Below are 13,393 nucleotides of genomic sequence, written 5' to 3'. Positions count from 1 at the left end.
TGGCCTGTAGGAAGTTTAAGAAATTTAAATCAGATTAAGCTCAAACACACTAATCTGTGATGCACTTTCATCAGCCCTTGCACACCATAGCAGCCTGAGTTACATGCCTGGCAGTTGCCATGAATCCTCCTATGGCTGTTAATTTAATCTGTCAGAGCATGCTGAATTATGGTGACCTGACTGTCAGAGCCCTGAGGAAAGTAAGAATTTTAAACTGTTTATTCTGGGACAGAAAATAAAGGGAAAAKATAAGATTTTTCTAAATTCAATAGTCTGAACTAAACTATAATGGTAAGCAACAAGACCAAGTGCAGCCCAGGCATTTCTCAGAAGTGGCAAATATATTCAATAAAATGGAGATGAATAGAGACATGCCATCCAAAGTAAAGGAAGGAAGTATGTGCTGTTTCAAACAGTTGTTACAAGGTAGCTGTTGTGGGATGATGTGGACTTTAGGAAAATGAGTGAAGAATCCACCTTTTAACTATTGATACATTTTAACTGATAATACAGAGTATCACTGCTCAAGGAATATATTTTAAATATTCCCCAGGACATGTTAGTGATCAATATAATGTTGCTGTTGACCRTAGTTTGCCTATGTCTTTTCATTTGTTTGTTCTCATTTTAATATCAGAAMGGATGCAATAGAAATACATTTGGACAGCTCAGAGTCTCTTCAAAGAAATTGTAAAGTCCCCTTAAGGGTAAAAAAGATGATGGRGAGGACATGAAAGATGGATGAAGTGGAATGAGAAATAGTGATTTTCTCAACAGGTCACATCTAGTTTTATCATAAAGAAGCAGACTTAATGTAAGCAAAATAACATGTATTTTTTTCCRCATTGCGTACTTTGAAATGGTGGATGTCTTTGCCCAGGACTTGTAACTCTTCATGAAAGAAAGATCTGTCAAAAGCTAATGGACATTACAGGCATTTTGATATGAGCCACACACCAACTTTGAGAAGTCCCTAAGCTGCAAGTGTGCTAGTAGCTGGGAAGCTATTCCAGGGGAGATACTTTTCCACACTGTCATCTTTCAGTTTCTTCAGCACATGCCTGATCTGTTCAAGAATTGCATGCTGTTGTTACTTGTACTCTCCCTAACTGGTTGAGAAGTGATTTTAGTAATTTCCACAGTTACTTCCTAATTGGTCTGAAACAGGTCTGGAGAAAGCTCAGTTTGCTCTGATGGAAATCTAAGATGGGTACCGTGAGCCTCACAATGTAAATGAAAGCTGCATTGGATGAGTTTGCATCAAGGATGGCTGCAGTTTTGGGTGTACAGTATTGAACTTAGGAAGGGTCTCACTGAAAACTGCCAGAAAGATCTTTCCAAGATAATAGTCTTCAGTAGTGAAAGCATGGTTTTAGATCTGTTTAGTGACAAAATGTTTCTAAATATGATTAAATTATAGGTAATTATGAGTACCAACATATTTGCCCTTGAATTTCATATTTTTTTAGCTTCAGGGTTTTGAATATTTACAGACTTGTTTGAATTGTAAGGACTATTTATGTCTCTAGACCTGTGTCTTTACAGAATGGTCAATGAAGACTTTTTTGAGTATATATGCAATAACTGATAACTTCCTGATGAAAGCATTTTCAAGACTATTGACTAAAATAAAGTTGAGGTGGTCTTACTCATATTTTCCTTATTGATGTTGAATATTTTTCAAACAAATGTACTGATCAGCCTTTGTAATTTCTTGCAAATGCAGGTAGTACTGGTCTCCTGCTAAACAGTTGATCTGATTAAGTCATTACCAAGCTGGTTTTCTCCTATCAATACTTAATATTTTAGCTTTTATAATTCAGTATGTATATGTTCTCACTTTTTGGATTTAGTTAAAGCAAATATGGTTAAGTGTTTGGGGTGGTTTTTTTTGGTTTTTTTCACTGTTACTACTGTGGGACTTTTTTCCTTTTAGTAAGAATTTGAAGCAATACTTTTTAAATACCTTTAAAGCAATATCTTGTTTAATGTTGCTTATTAAGAGAATCTTAGCTCCCTGAAACACATCAATCTAAGGAAAAAATTATTTATAAATTCATTGTTCAATTTCTTTGCCTCAGAAACTCACTTTTCCTTTTTTATTGGAAATGATTTAATGAAATATCTTTCTTTGTATTATATACTTATTGTATACTTCTTTATATGTATGTTAGTCTAAAAAGTCACCTGGGGACAAGGATGGAATGTTGGAATTTGTAACATTTTGTTCCCCGTTTTTTTTAAGGAACCTTTATATTTGAGATTTGGTAGCTCAGTTTGCAGTTCCTGAAAACAGTTAAGGTGCTTTTTTCTGTCTAACAGGTTTAGTAAGTTAGCTGTACTGCTGACTCAGGTTGTGTGAGTGTGGTAGTAATGAAAGGAAATATATCCTTAAATCCCCTCTTCTGCCTTTTCATTCCCCAAAAGCTATTTCTTTCATACGCTTTTTCTGAGTTTACTCTTCCCCACCCCAATGGCCCAGGTTATATGTGGCTTTCTTCTCAGGTAGCAGTAATTTAAACACACAACTTCTGCAATTGAAAACATGGTAGATTCCTTCAGCAGAATCTGGCTTACATTTGCTTGCAAATTAGAAACTCACTTGACAAATTTCACATGGAATGTAGACAGTTAGTGGGCAGCAACCCTCTCCTGCTTGTAAATGACTGCTGAATGCACTGATGAGAAAATTCTTATGTCACACCTGAACCCAGTAGGCAGATTCTCTCACATAGTAGCAGCAAAGTACTTTGATGCAAAGGAGCTTGGATGTTCTTTTAGACCAAGTCAAAGTTTGTGTGTCCAGGTGAAAATGTCAGCACTGGTGTGCCTTGGTTGGATGCAGAGTATGTGACTGTTGATGAATCCAAGCTCCAAATGCATGAACTGTAAAGTACAGCTGGCAAAAAGGCTGCTTGATCACTCTAACCATTACTTTCCATGCCATTTTTTAGAAAAATGTGTTGACTAACTTACGTCACAATGTGTCACTGGTACTTTCAAGCTTTAATTAGCTGTGTTCTGTTATTTTTACTCTCTGGTGTGGGAAGTACTGCTGCCTCTGCCTTAAAAAGAACTTTTATGTTATGTGGCTAGAACGTGAGGTCATTTGTCATCATTTTTAACCATTTTTAACTGGATAGAAATTAGTTCCATTGCTATCACTTTTAAGCAAGTAGCCAAACTCCAGTGTTACATTAAGCTTTTAAATGTTGTCATCTTTCTGTCATTCAGTGAAAATTCCTGTTTTGCAGGAAAGCAGTGTTATTCTGTAAACAAAGTAAAACCACCCAGTCTCTTAAATTGTTGTACAGTGCTGTTTCAGCAAACAAAATATAGATATTCTTTATTATATCGTCTCTCAGCTTTCAACTTTTCAATTCATAGATACTACTGCTGCTTTAGACATGCTATACTCCTGCTTTTTAGGAAGTCCCTGGGAAACATAATGATTTTTTTAATGACTTGGCCTGTCAAACCATCATGAAAGAAAACATAACTTCTAAAACTTTGCTAATTCACCGGTCTGGATTGTGTTTTATCCAGCAGCATCTGTGTTGACAAGATTGAGGTAGCTGTGATTATTACAGACAGAAAAACAAAGGTCCCAAAAAAACCCAAGAACCAAACAGCTGTAACTGACGTTGGTACTTCCCTGCTATAGAAACACTGCTGCAGTTCTGCTAAAATCCAGTGCCTCCTTACTGTCTGATGGTGTTTCCCAATGTGTTCAGTTTTTGTTGTGAAGCATCAGTGTTGACACAGATATTCAAAGAAGCAGCTAAAGCCACCAGTTGAGAAGCTTAGAATTTCCTGCTTATAGAATCTACTTCAAGGAGCATCAGGCTTTGCTCAAAATACTGGCTTTTGGGTAATCCTCTATTGGACTGCCCTGCAGATATCCAGTGCACTGTTTGAATCTGCCTAGCCAGCATTGCTCAACTCGATTGTTTCCTTCCTCTTTTTTAATGCTGTTTTTCTCAGCCAAAAAATCATTTCGAAATTTCTTTAATTGCTCTGTATGTATAAATAGAAGCACTCTCCTTAGTGTATTTCCATGACACAAGAGAGGCTTCACACTGTGACAAAGGGTTGCTGTTCCAAAAGAAATGCAGAGGCAATATTTGCTTTCTCAGAACTTACCAACATTCATAAAACATGCAATGTAGTAAACTACTGCTGGTAAAGACTGCAAAGCCAACGAAGTCATGACTGGGGAGAAAAAACCCACAGCTTTATTGCTGTCAGTAAGTGGAAGGGATCCAAACAGGAGAATTTCTGTCTGTCCAGATGAACATTTAACCTGTATTTATGGTTTTAAAATAAATGCTAGTTCTCTGTTTTTAAGAAGTTGCAAGTTGTACTTGAAACATGGCTTAAGCTCCATTGTTGTCCCAGGAAAAGAATTTTTTACGCAAATGTCTTAGGTAGTATATAACCAATTTTTTCAGAAAATCCTGTAGTTAGCTGATTGAAATATAGACTAATCTCACTTTGTCTCATTATTGGGGTCCTCATGGCTTGTTTGTAACTAAGATTAATCTGCTATGAAGTTACAGCCTTTTTCAGAGTCTAATTTTCAATACCAGGTAGTGCAATTTTTTCTCTACATGCTCCTTTTGCATGGGGTGCTTCAAAGTCTTCAAACCCATTAGATAACCACTCCATAACTCATCCTCCCTGGCTGTGCTGCTTGGATCATGGCTGGCTGACTTGGCAGTTAGCAGGAGAAAATGTCTGGCTGGTGGTGTGATTTTATGAGTTGATGGTGTCATTACTGCTGCCTTTACCCTCTCTGCTCTTTTCCTCTTTTGCTTTACACTTCTGTAGTAAAATTCTGGGCTGTAAAGGGTATGGGCATGTGTAAGTAAGGTAGGGTAGTGAAATAAAAAGTAAGGTTTAGCATGTTAAGGACACCTGCTAATAAGTACAATTTACAGTAGCCCAAATCAGGAGCAAGTCTTACCAGTAAGATGGTCTTGGTAGAGGAGTACAGATCCATCTGTGCCTTAATTTACTGCTGTTTGGCAAAGTTTTCTTTGCCACATGCATATTTAGTGTAACTGTGATGCATAAGTTTAACTGGTGTGTTTATGAGTAGCATATTTCTTACCAGCTGCAAAATGCTCTTGCTTAACTTTCAATTTACTGAAAGAATATGTTTTTGTTGTAAGAAAGTGAAGATCCTGGCAATGTGCACTCACAGCCCAAAAATGCAACCATACTCAGGGCTGCATCAAAAGCAGGTTGGTCAGCAGGTCAAGGGAGGTGACTGTCCCCTTGTACTCCACYCTTGTGAGACCCCACCAGGACTCTTGTATCCAGCTCTGGGTCCCCTGCCTAACAAGGATGTGGAYTGAGTCCRGAGGAGGGATACAAAAATGGTCAGATGGCTGGAGCACTTTTCCTATAAAGACAAGCTGGGAGAATTGAGATTGTTYAGCTGGAGAAGAKAAGGCTTCAGGRAGACCTTATRGTGCTTTCCAGCACCTAAAGAGGGCTGATGAGAAATGGAGACGAAATTTTTACAAGGGCTTGTAGTGATGGGACAAGGGGAAATGACCTGAAATGATAAGAGGATAGGTTTAGATKAGATGTTCAGAAGAAATTCTTTCCCGGGAAGGTGGTGAGGCACTGAACAGGTGCCCAGGAACATTGTGATTGTCCCTGGAACTATTTACAGCTGTGCTAGATGGGGCTTGAGCATCTAGCACTGGAATGTGTTCCAGCCCATGGCAAAAGGGTTGGAACTAGATGGTCTTTCCAGGTCCCTTCCAACCCAAATTATTTTGTGATTCTGTGACCTGTAATGGCCTTTATATAGACTTGAAACCCTTTCCTGTAAAATGTCATATTTTCTATTTGGCCTTAACTGAATTTTCACTTTCATAGCAGCAGTGCAGTAGATTTGTTCAAAGGCACTGAAGAAATAAGAGCAAGAGATTTTTGATACTTCCTCATTAGAGTCAATGAGAGGAGGTTGATTTGACTGTAATATTAGTGCCTCTTTTATTTTTAGGGTTTTTTCCCAGCTCTTTGAAAGACACAACTACTCACCAAAGGCTTGTTTTCTGTCTTCCACTCTGAAAACATATCTGTGTAATCCCTTCACAAAGCCTTTTATTGTCAAACATGTAGATCATATTGCAGACACCCTTTCATTGTCAGCTGAATTTAATTATCCCAGTAACACATCTTGTTTTCTTCCTTTTTCTATGAATTGTGTGCAAGACAATGATAACTTACTTTAAATAAGTGCTTAAAAGAATAGAAAGAGAAGTCTAACAGCCTTTAGTGGGCCAACAGATCAGTTCTGTGCTAAGTTTCTTGCTGTGTTAATCCCCAGATTCTAAAGTGTGTGCTTAGAGTGATTTAGCATTACTAATGATTTCTCTTGTTTTTCTGTTGTGATTTGCGCTTACTTTCTTCTTAATTTTGGAGGGTACTTTTGGTTTCATTGTTTGATACTAAATTCTTATAGTAAATAGATTTATTAATGAAATATTTCTGTCTCTTCACTCAATAGCTAGAGATGATTGCCATGGAAAATCCTGCAGACTTGAAGAAGCAATTGTATGTTGAATTTGAAGGAGAGCAAGGGGTAGATGAAGGAGGTGTTTCCAAAGAATTTTTTCAACTGGTTGTGGAAGAAATCTTCAATCCAGATATTGGTATGTGTTCTAATAATTTACTAATCTAACAGATTTTTCTCACAAAAGGTAGGCCTGGGTGATCTTCCAAACTGCACTGTTCTGTGTTTATGCATTGCCTTTCTATGTCCACTGCTGCTTCTCTCTGAAGCTCTCCAGATTCACTGATGATCAGGAGAGTGTTTGACGCACATTGAGGCTCACCGTGTCATCAGCAGTCATCCTCCTAAAGGAGGAATGATGGAAGGGATAACTCTGCAGTAGAGTTAGTGAGAACTATCATTGCTTGTTTGGATACAAATCAGGAGTACAGGGTTTCTTTGCAAGGTTCATTTATTTGTTCTCTCACCTTTCTCCTCACTTTGCTTTGTGACTAGCTTCTAGAATTAGTGATCAAACCAAAGAGGAAGAGCTTCTGCAATTTAGCAAGAAAAGAGTAGGACTTTGGTGAGTTTTGAGTTGTTTCCACCCCTTCCTCCAGCTTAATAAATCTGATAGTCTCAGATCTACAGACCCAAAGTGTTACAGTAATGTCAAATTTGATTACAATTAAAAGAACCAAGAGTAATTTGATATAATAGAGCCAAAATTTTACACTTGTGTTTCAGCAGTCATATTTCCATCATATTCTTTTTTCCCTTGCTCCCTGCACCAATCATTTATGCAAGGACCTGCTTCTTTTAGTAAGCAGCTTGTCTGCTACTCTGAAAAGATGAAAATGTTATAAAATCATAAGAATACTTCGTGTTAGAATAGAAATGAGACCTGCCAGGTTCCTATATAATTTCATATTTTATGTGAAATATGATGTTACATTGTACTTCCTGTAATGGCGTCCATTAAAAAAGTCTAACATCTCATGGCTGTTATTTGGGTTTCACTGGACTATTTTAAAAAAAGAAAGCTGCTGTTCTTGGTTTTGTAGCTTAGAAAATTGATGAAAATTAACTGAAATCTATTTTGACCAGCTTAGAGAGGGAGGTATCAGTATCAATTACCTAGAATCAGTAACAAAAATCTGAACTTTGGTACTTGCCCTTCCCATATGCAAGCCAGTTCTTATAACAAGTGGTACACAACCATAGACAAGTCTTACTGACTGAAAAATTATATTAACTTGGAGAGATTAGGATTCTGATTTAGCTTACTTTGAAGTATAAATATTAAATAAAGTATAAATATTAAAATAAAGAAATCTTAGTACTTTGATGATGAAATTGTAGTTTCAATGCAAAATGAATACATTCTCAGCTTGAGTTTATCTAAACAGAAGTTGTGTGGCTGTATTGAAATACTCTTTTTTTTAATAATGCCCAAGCTAAGATCCAAGCAATGTGTATATACTCGCTGTGTTTAAAGATAGGTAATAGATTGGATGTTCATAAGTTTTTAATTTTATTTCTGTATTACAAATGCAAAAAAGTATGTACATATTTTGTATTCATAGTAACTTTGGGAGGGGGGGAAGCTTTTTATTGGCTTTTGGCATAAATGTGTAAAAGCAGGAAATGTAGCTTGCATTCAGTGTACATATATATTATATATATATATATATACATAGATATGTATATACATTTCAGTGTAGCAGTTTATGTATGCACCAGATATACCAAGTGTGACTTTTGTTGATTTATAAATGCCTTCTTTACTTGAGAAAATAAAGATCTTTTAAATAAAATTTAAAATGTCTGTCCTCTAATAGGTATATTTAAGAGATGTATATTGTTTTTACAGTTTCTTTGACTTTTTGAGTATTTCCATATTAAACCACCTTAAATTTTTACTCAAAGGAGGCAATAACTCAGAAAAAATACTGGATTTATGACCAACAGTCACAATGGTAAAAGGGAAGAAGCAATAACTTTATATGATATCTTTAGCAACACTATGCAGTTGTTTTCCCCTTCTTGCAGATTCCAGTTTTTTCTGGTGTTTCATTATGATTTTAATGTACTGTAGTCTTTATTTAGGTAAGGGTGTAAAATACTGTGTTTCACCTTAAAGTGTTTCCAGATGTGGATCTGGGTAAGATGATAATCCTTCATTTTTAGACATTTGCTGTAGTTGTTTTAAAGTTTAACTTCTCTGTCATATTCCAGAAAGTACAAGTCACTGCTTTTATGTATCAGTAATCCAGAAGTTACTTGAGTTAGTTCAGAAATTGGAATATAGGATTCTGTGTAATGTGCCTCCTGTGTATGCCTGAGTTGCTCATCCATTTCTGATTTCCAGTTGCCTTATCTGATGGGCCAGTCTGTTACTTGTGTGYTTCTCTAATGGCTGAYCCAGCCCTGGTCACCCACTGAGATRCATAATCTATTCTGGGGAATAGCCAGAGTCTCTGAATGAGCTTGCAGTTCATTTCCTTACCTGGAATGAGAGAACAGTCTTTATCTCTTGACAGAAGATGATGCTTTTGGTCTTTAGAGTAGTTTTGTGGCTCTGTTTGTGTGGCTTTGTAATCAGTTTGTAGATCTGCATAGGCTGTAAACAAGCACATCTTTTAAGAACTGACAAGAGAAATCCTTGAGGCAAATGTAGTTGATATTTTTGACCATGTGGACCTGACTTCTGGTGTGTTGAGAGTAAGGAGCCTAGGGCACTTGCACTTCTCAGGCTGTGCCTGAAATTCATGGGACTTAGCTGTCCAAGTAACAGGTGACTGGGAACACTTGTCCAGGGTGTTCTGTCTCCCACCTTAAGTCTATAGGATCATTTATCTTGCTTCCGTATCTAGTCAGGTAAGCAATAGATTTTATTGTGGGTTTCATTTAAATAATTTATAGCCTGTACACAAATTCCAGTTTCATAAACAAGAACTATCTTGTGTCTTGCTACAGCCAGAAGGGTACTTTTAGTGATTATGTGAGTAACAGTGTTTTGAGCAGCTCCAATCACCCTAAGGTAAATAGATTCTCTTTGCCATTCAATTCAGTATGATATTAAGTTAAATGTATTTTCAGGACAAGTGCAAATGGGTTTATAATGGTATGTTTTATGTGCCACTTTTATTGGATGGTAGCCATAATTGCTCAACTTTTTTTTTCCAACAGGGATGTTCACATATGATGAGTCTACAAAACTGTTTTGGTTTAATCCGTCCTCCTTTGAAACTGAGGGTCAGTTTACCCTGATTGGCATAGTACTGGGACTGGCTATTTACAACAACTGTATACTGGATGTACATTTTCCCATGGTTGTCTACAGGAAGCTAATGGGCAAAAAAGGAACTTTCCGTGATCTGGCAGACTCTCATCCTGTAAGTTCATTGTGTTCTTTGAGTTTAATAATGTATTTCCCATGCAGTAATTTAATCTGTATTTAAATTAAACATAAGATCGCTGTCAGAAGTGAAAGTGAAATAACCAGTGACTTGTGTGAAGAGTCTAGATTTGTTAAATTAATAAGCAATAAAACTTCTTGCTACATTTGGTTTGGAGGAGGCAGAATTGTAAAKGCAGTGAATAGGGCTCAGTGTCAATAAAGCTTTTTTTTTATTTTTTACTGCACGAATTGGTAAATATTAGTAAGCATTATTAATCATAAATAAGTATGTCTCTTCCTGAAGAGACTTCTAAAATTAGGCTGTTTATAGCTGTTTATAGGAGTAAATTTCTACCAAAAAAGTGAAACTAACAGTAAACATGCAAAGGTGTGATGCTCTTACTTGTCTAAAGCAAAAGATAGATGAGGCAGTTCATGAATATCCCTACAGTTAATGAATGTCCCTATCAGAGCAGTGATCAGTGTCTGTCTTCCTAAACTCATTCCCAGCCAGTGGCTGTGCACAAGCACTGAGCTGTACAAGTACTTCAGTAGACAGAGCACACAAGTGTGTGTGCAGGATGTCTTGGCCCTGCTCCACCTGCAATCAAAGATCACCAGTGGCTTCCCCTCATGTTGCTAGTAGGAGTTGTCAGCAAGCTTCATTTTGTTTCAGACACTGGGACACTTCCCTTTCATAAGCAATTATGCAAAATCTTCATCTGTTCAAAAAAAAATGAGTAAAATAATACTGTCTAAAAAGAACTGGGCTTTCATTTTTGAAAATGAGGCATGAATAATCAAATAATACATTTTCTGGTCTACTTTCGATGGCCTACGTACAACAGCATGCCAGATTCAACCAGTTTCATTGTATAATCATGTAGAGAAACTATGCCCCAAGTTTCCTCTAACTTTCATACATATTCAGAATTTCTTGTGACAAAAAGAGTGGATGTAGTTCTATGGAACAAGTCTGTCAGGCATTCTCATGTGACTTAAAAATTTCTCAAATCCAAAATGAAATTCATAGTAGTCAAGCCTCCCAATACTTTTTCTAATGCTGTCAAAGATAGAGAATAGGATGTTCACCAGCCCTCACCATCACTGGTTCCAAGTGCAGTGATTTTCAGTGCAAAGTCCTTTTTAAAGGTCCTGGGGAAGAAACAAAAAGACACAGAAGCTTACGTGTAAACTTACAGGTTTCAGTGAAAACACTGAAGGGAAATTTATTTTTTCCACTTCACTAGAAAAATACAGTTGCACACAGTTGTCACTTTTACCTTCGCTTTGCATTCTATAGCCCCTACACCTCTTACCTCCTTTTCTGCATAGTCTTTGGTTTCTGAGAGAATCTTGGGCTTTTCCTAAGGCATAGCAGGGAGGAAGGCTGGTTGTGCCTTAGAATAGAGCAAACTGACAGGTAATTTCAGGTTCCACTTGGTAAATTCTGGCCTAATTCATGATTTATTTTTTTTTGTTCATAAATGTCTTCTTACATTAAAGACTGTGTTACTTCAGGATTACTTCCTAGTTGGTTTGAGATTTAAATAAGACATAGAAGATTAAAACCTGCTGTCTGAGGTTTATCTGATACAAAATATAGGGGTTTCTTTGATTTTTAATTCATAAATGTTCGTCTTACTAGTGTAACATAGTCTGTGTGCCTAAAGTAAAGACAGATTCAAAAGACTTAAAAGAAAAAGAGATTATTAAAAGGCTCTTAAACTACAGGTTTGATAATTGCATTTAGGAAGATAGGTACTAAAAGGGTCTTTTTTTAAAAGGGAGTTATCACTGATTGCCATGTTTCCTTTTTATCTTAAAACGTTATCCTGTTTCTCTTTGCAAATACTGAGCTTAATAAACTATTGTTTGGACTGCTATGGGAGATTTTTTAGGCGACACATATAGAATATAACAACCTTTTTTCAAGACAGGTGGTTTCATGTCTTCTTGTATTACTCAGTGAAATCTATCAAAGCTTATTTTTGACAGACATGTATTTCTTATTCTGTTAGGTTCTCTACCAGAGTTTGAGAGACTTACTAGAGTATGAAGGAAGTGTGGAAGATGATATGATGATAACGTTTCAAATATCTCACACGGATCTCTTTGGCAATCCAATGATGCATGATTTAAAGGAAAACGGTGATAAAATTCCTATTACGAATGAAAATAGAAAGGTACACTCAGCTTTTTTAATGGAATCTGTAGTTCTTGGATATACTGTATGTAGAACTATATAGGACTCTATAAAGGTTTGTTCTCACTTAAACTTTTAAAGTTAAAAGGGTTTTTAAATTGCTGTAGCACAGCATGGCTGTGGACAGAAAAGGCTTTTTTTTAAAGAAAGCATTGATACACAGATACGTGGCTTCTGGGGAGGGATGTTTGTAACCTTTCTGAGCAGTATTTGAGACTTGTTCTTTTGTGTTGCTGAATAGAAGCTGAGCCCAGATTCTGTGTAGAAGTCCAGAATTATATGTATTTTGGGATTTTTTCATTTTTTTTTGTATTTTTGGGAGGTACTTCAAGTGGCATGTGTTGAAGCACTAATGTTTTTTGGGGTTTATTTTCTTGCAGGAATTTGTCAATCTGTATGCTGACTATATACTCAATAAATCAGTAGAAAAGCAGTTCAAGGCCTTTCGGAGAGGATTCCACATGGTGACCAATGAATCTCCTTTGAAATATTTATTTAGACCAGAGGAAATTGAATTACTTATTTGTGGAAGTAGGGTAAGAATTCTGAATGTACACTAGAGAGTGGAGCTTTTGTTTGATCCTAAGTATATAATTAGTGGTCATCTTTAAAAATATCATCTTCTTACAGAATTTAGATTTTCAAGCACTAGAAGAAACTACAGAATATGATGGTGGCTATACAAGAGACTCTCTTATTATTAGGTAATTTTTTCTAATTTTGTAAAGATATTATTATTATTATTATTATTATTATTATTATTATTATTATTATTATTATTATTATTATTAAGTAAAAATATTATTAGGTGGTTTTTTCTAATTTTGTAAACATAAAAAGCACTTTATCTGCTTGTTTCTTCATAATGAATTCAATATTGTAAGATTTAGTATTTTTGTAGTACTGGAGATGCAAATGTCTTATGTGTAATTTCACTTTTCTCAAGTATCATCATTAGAAAAAAAAAGAGATGGTGTAAGCATTGTTGAATCAGTATAATTCCCTAGGAAATAGGAATAATAGAATATCTGCAGAACACTTACCAGCCAAATTAACATTTAAAGACAGTTTAACTGCAGTGTTTGGTAATATTTCTGATTTCTATTTCTGAATCTCACTGATTGGTAAATAGTATTCTGAGAGTTTGCCTTATGAATGCAACCTGTGAACTTGGCGTTATGACTGATTAGAAATACTACACTTTTAGAGCCCAATTTTAAAAGTGTCATTTATACCAAAGAAAGTTTATGGTTTATTTACTTTTTGATTTCTT

The 13,393-nt window shown here is 36.0% G+C and overlaps 1 protein-coding gene across 1 annotated transcript in view; it reads left to right on the top strand.

Moving 5' to 3' along the window:
* Positions 1-12,828, top strand: part of UBE3A (ubiquitin protein ligase E3A) — a 55,798-nt gene extending 42,970 nt beyond the window's left edge. The window contains exons 9-13 of the mRNA XM_057368085.1: positions 6,527-6,671; positions 9,704-9,909; positions 11,936-12,100; positions 12,501-12,656; positions 12,751-12,828. Coding sequence (XP_057224068.1) covers positions 6,527-6,671; positions 9,704-9,909; positions 11,936-12,100; positions 12,501-12,656; positions 12,751-12,828 — 750 coding nt within the window. The remainder of the gene's footprint in view (positions 1-6,526; positions 6,672-9,703; positions 9,910-11,935; positions 12,101-12,500; positions 12,657-12,750) is intronic.
* The last annotated feature ends 565 nt before the right edge of the window (positions 12,829-13,393 follow it).

The sequence above is a fragment of the Malurus melanocephalus genome, unplaced genomic scaffold (assembly GCF_030028575.1).
Source record: "Malurus melanocephalus ecotype Western Australia unplaced genomic scaffold, MMel_1.1 scaffold_88, whole genome shotgun sequence".
NCBI classification, from domain to species: domain Eukaryota; kingdom Metazoa; phylum Chordata; class Aves; order Passeriformes; family Maluridae; genus Malurus; species Malurus melanocephalus.
Note: the sequence above shows the minus strand (reverse complement) of the source record. Positions and strands in the feature narration are given on the sequence as shown.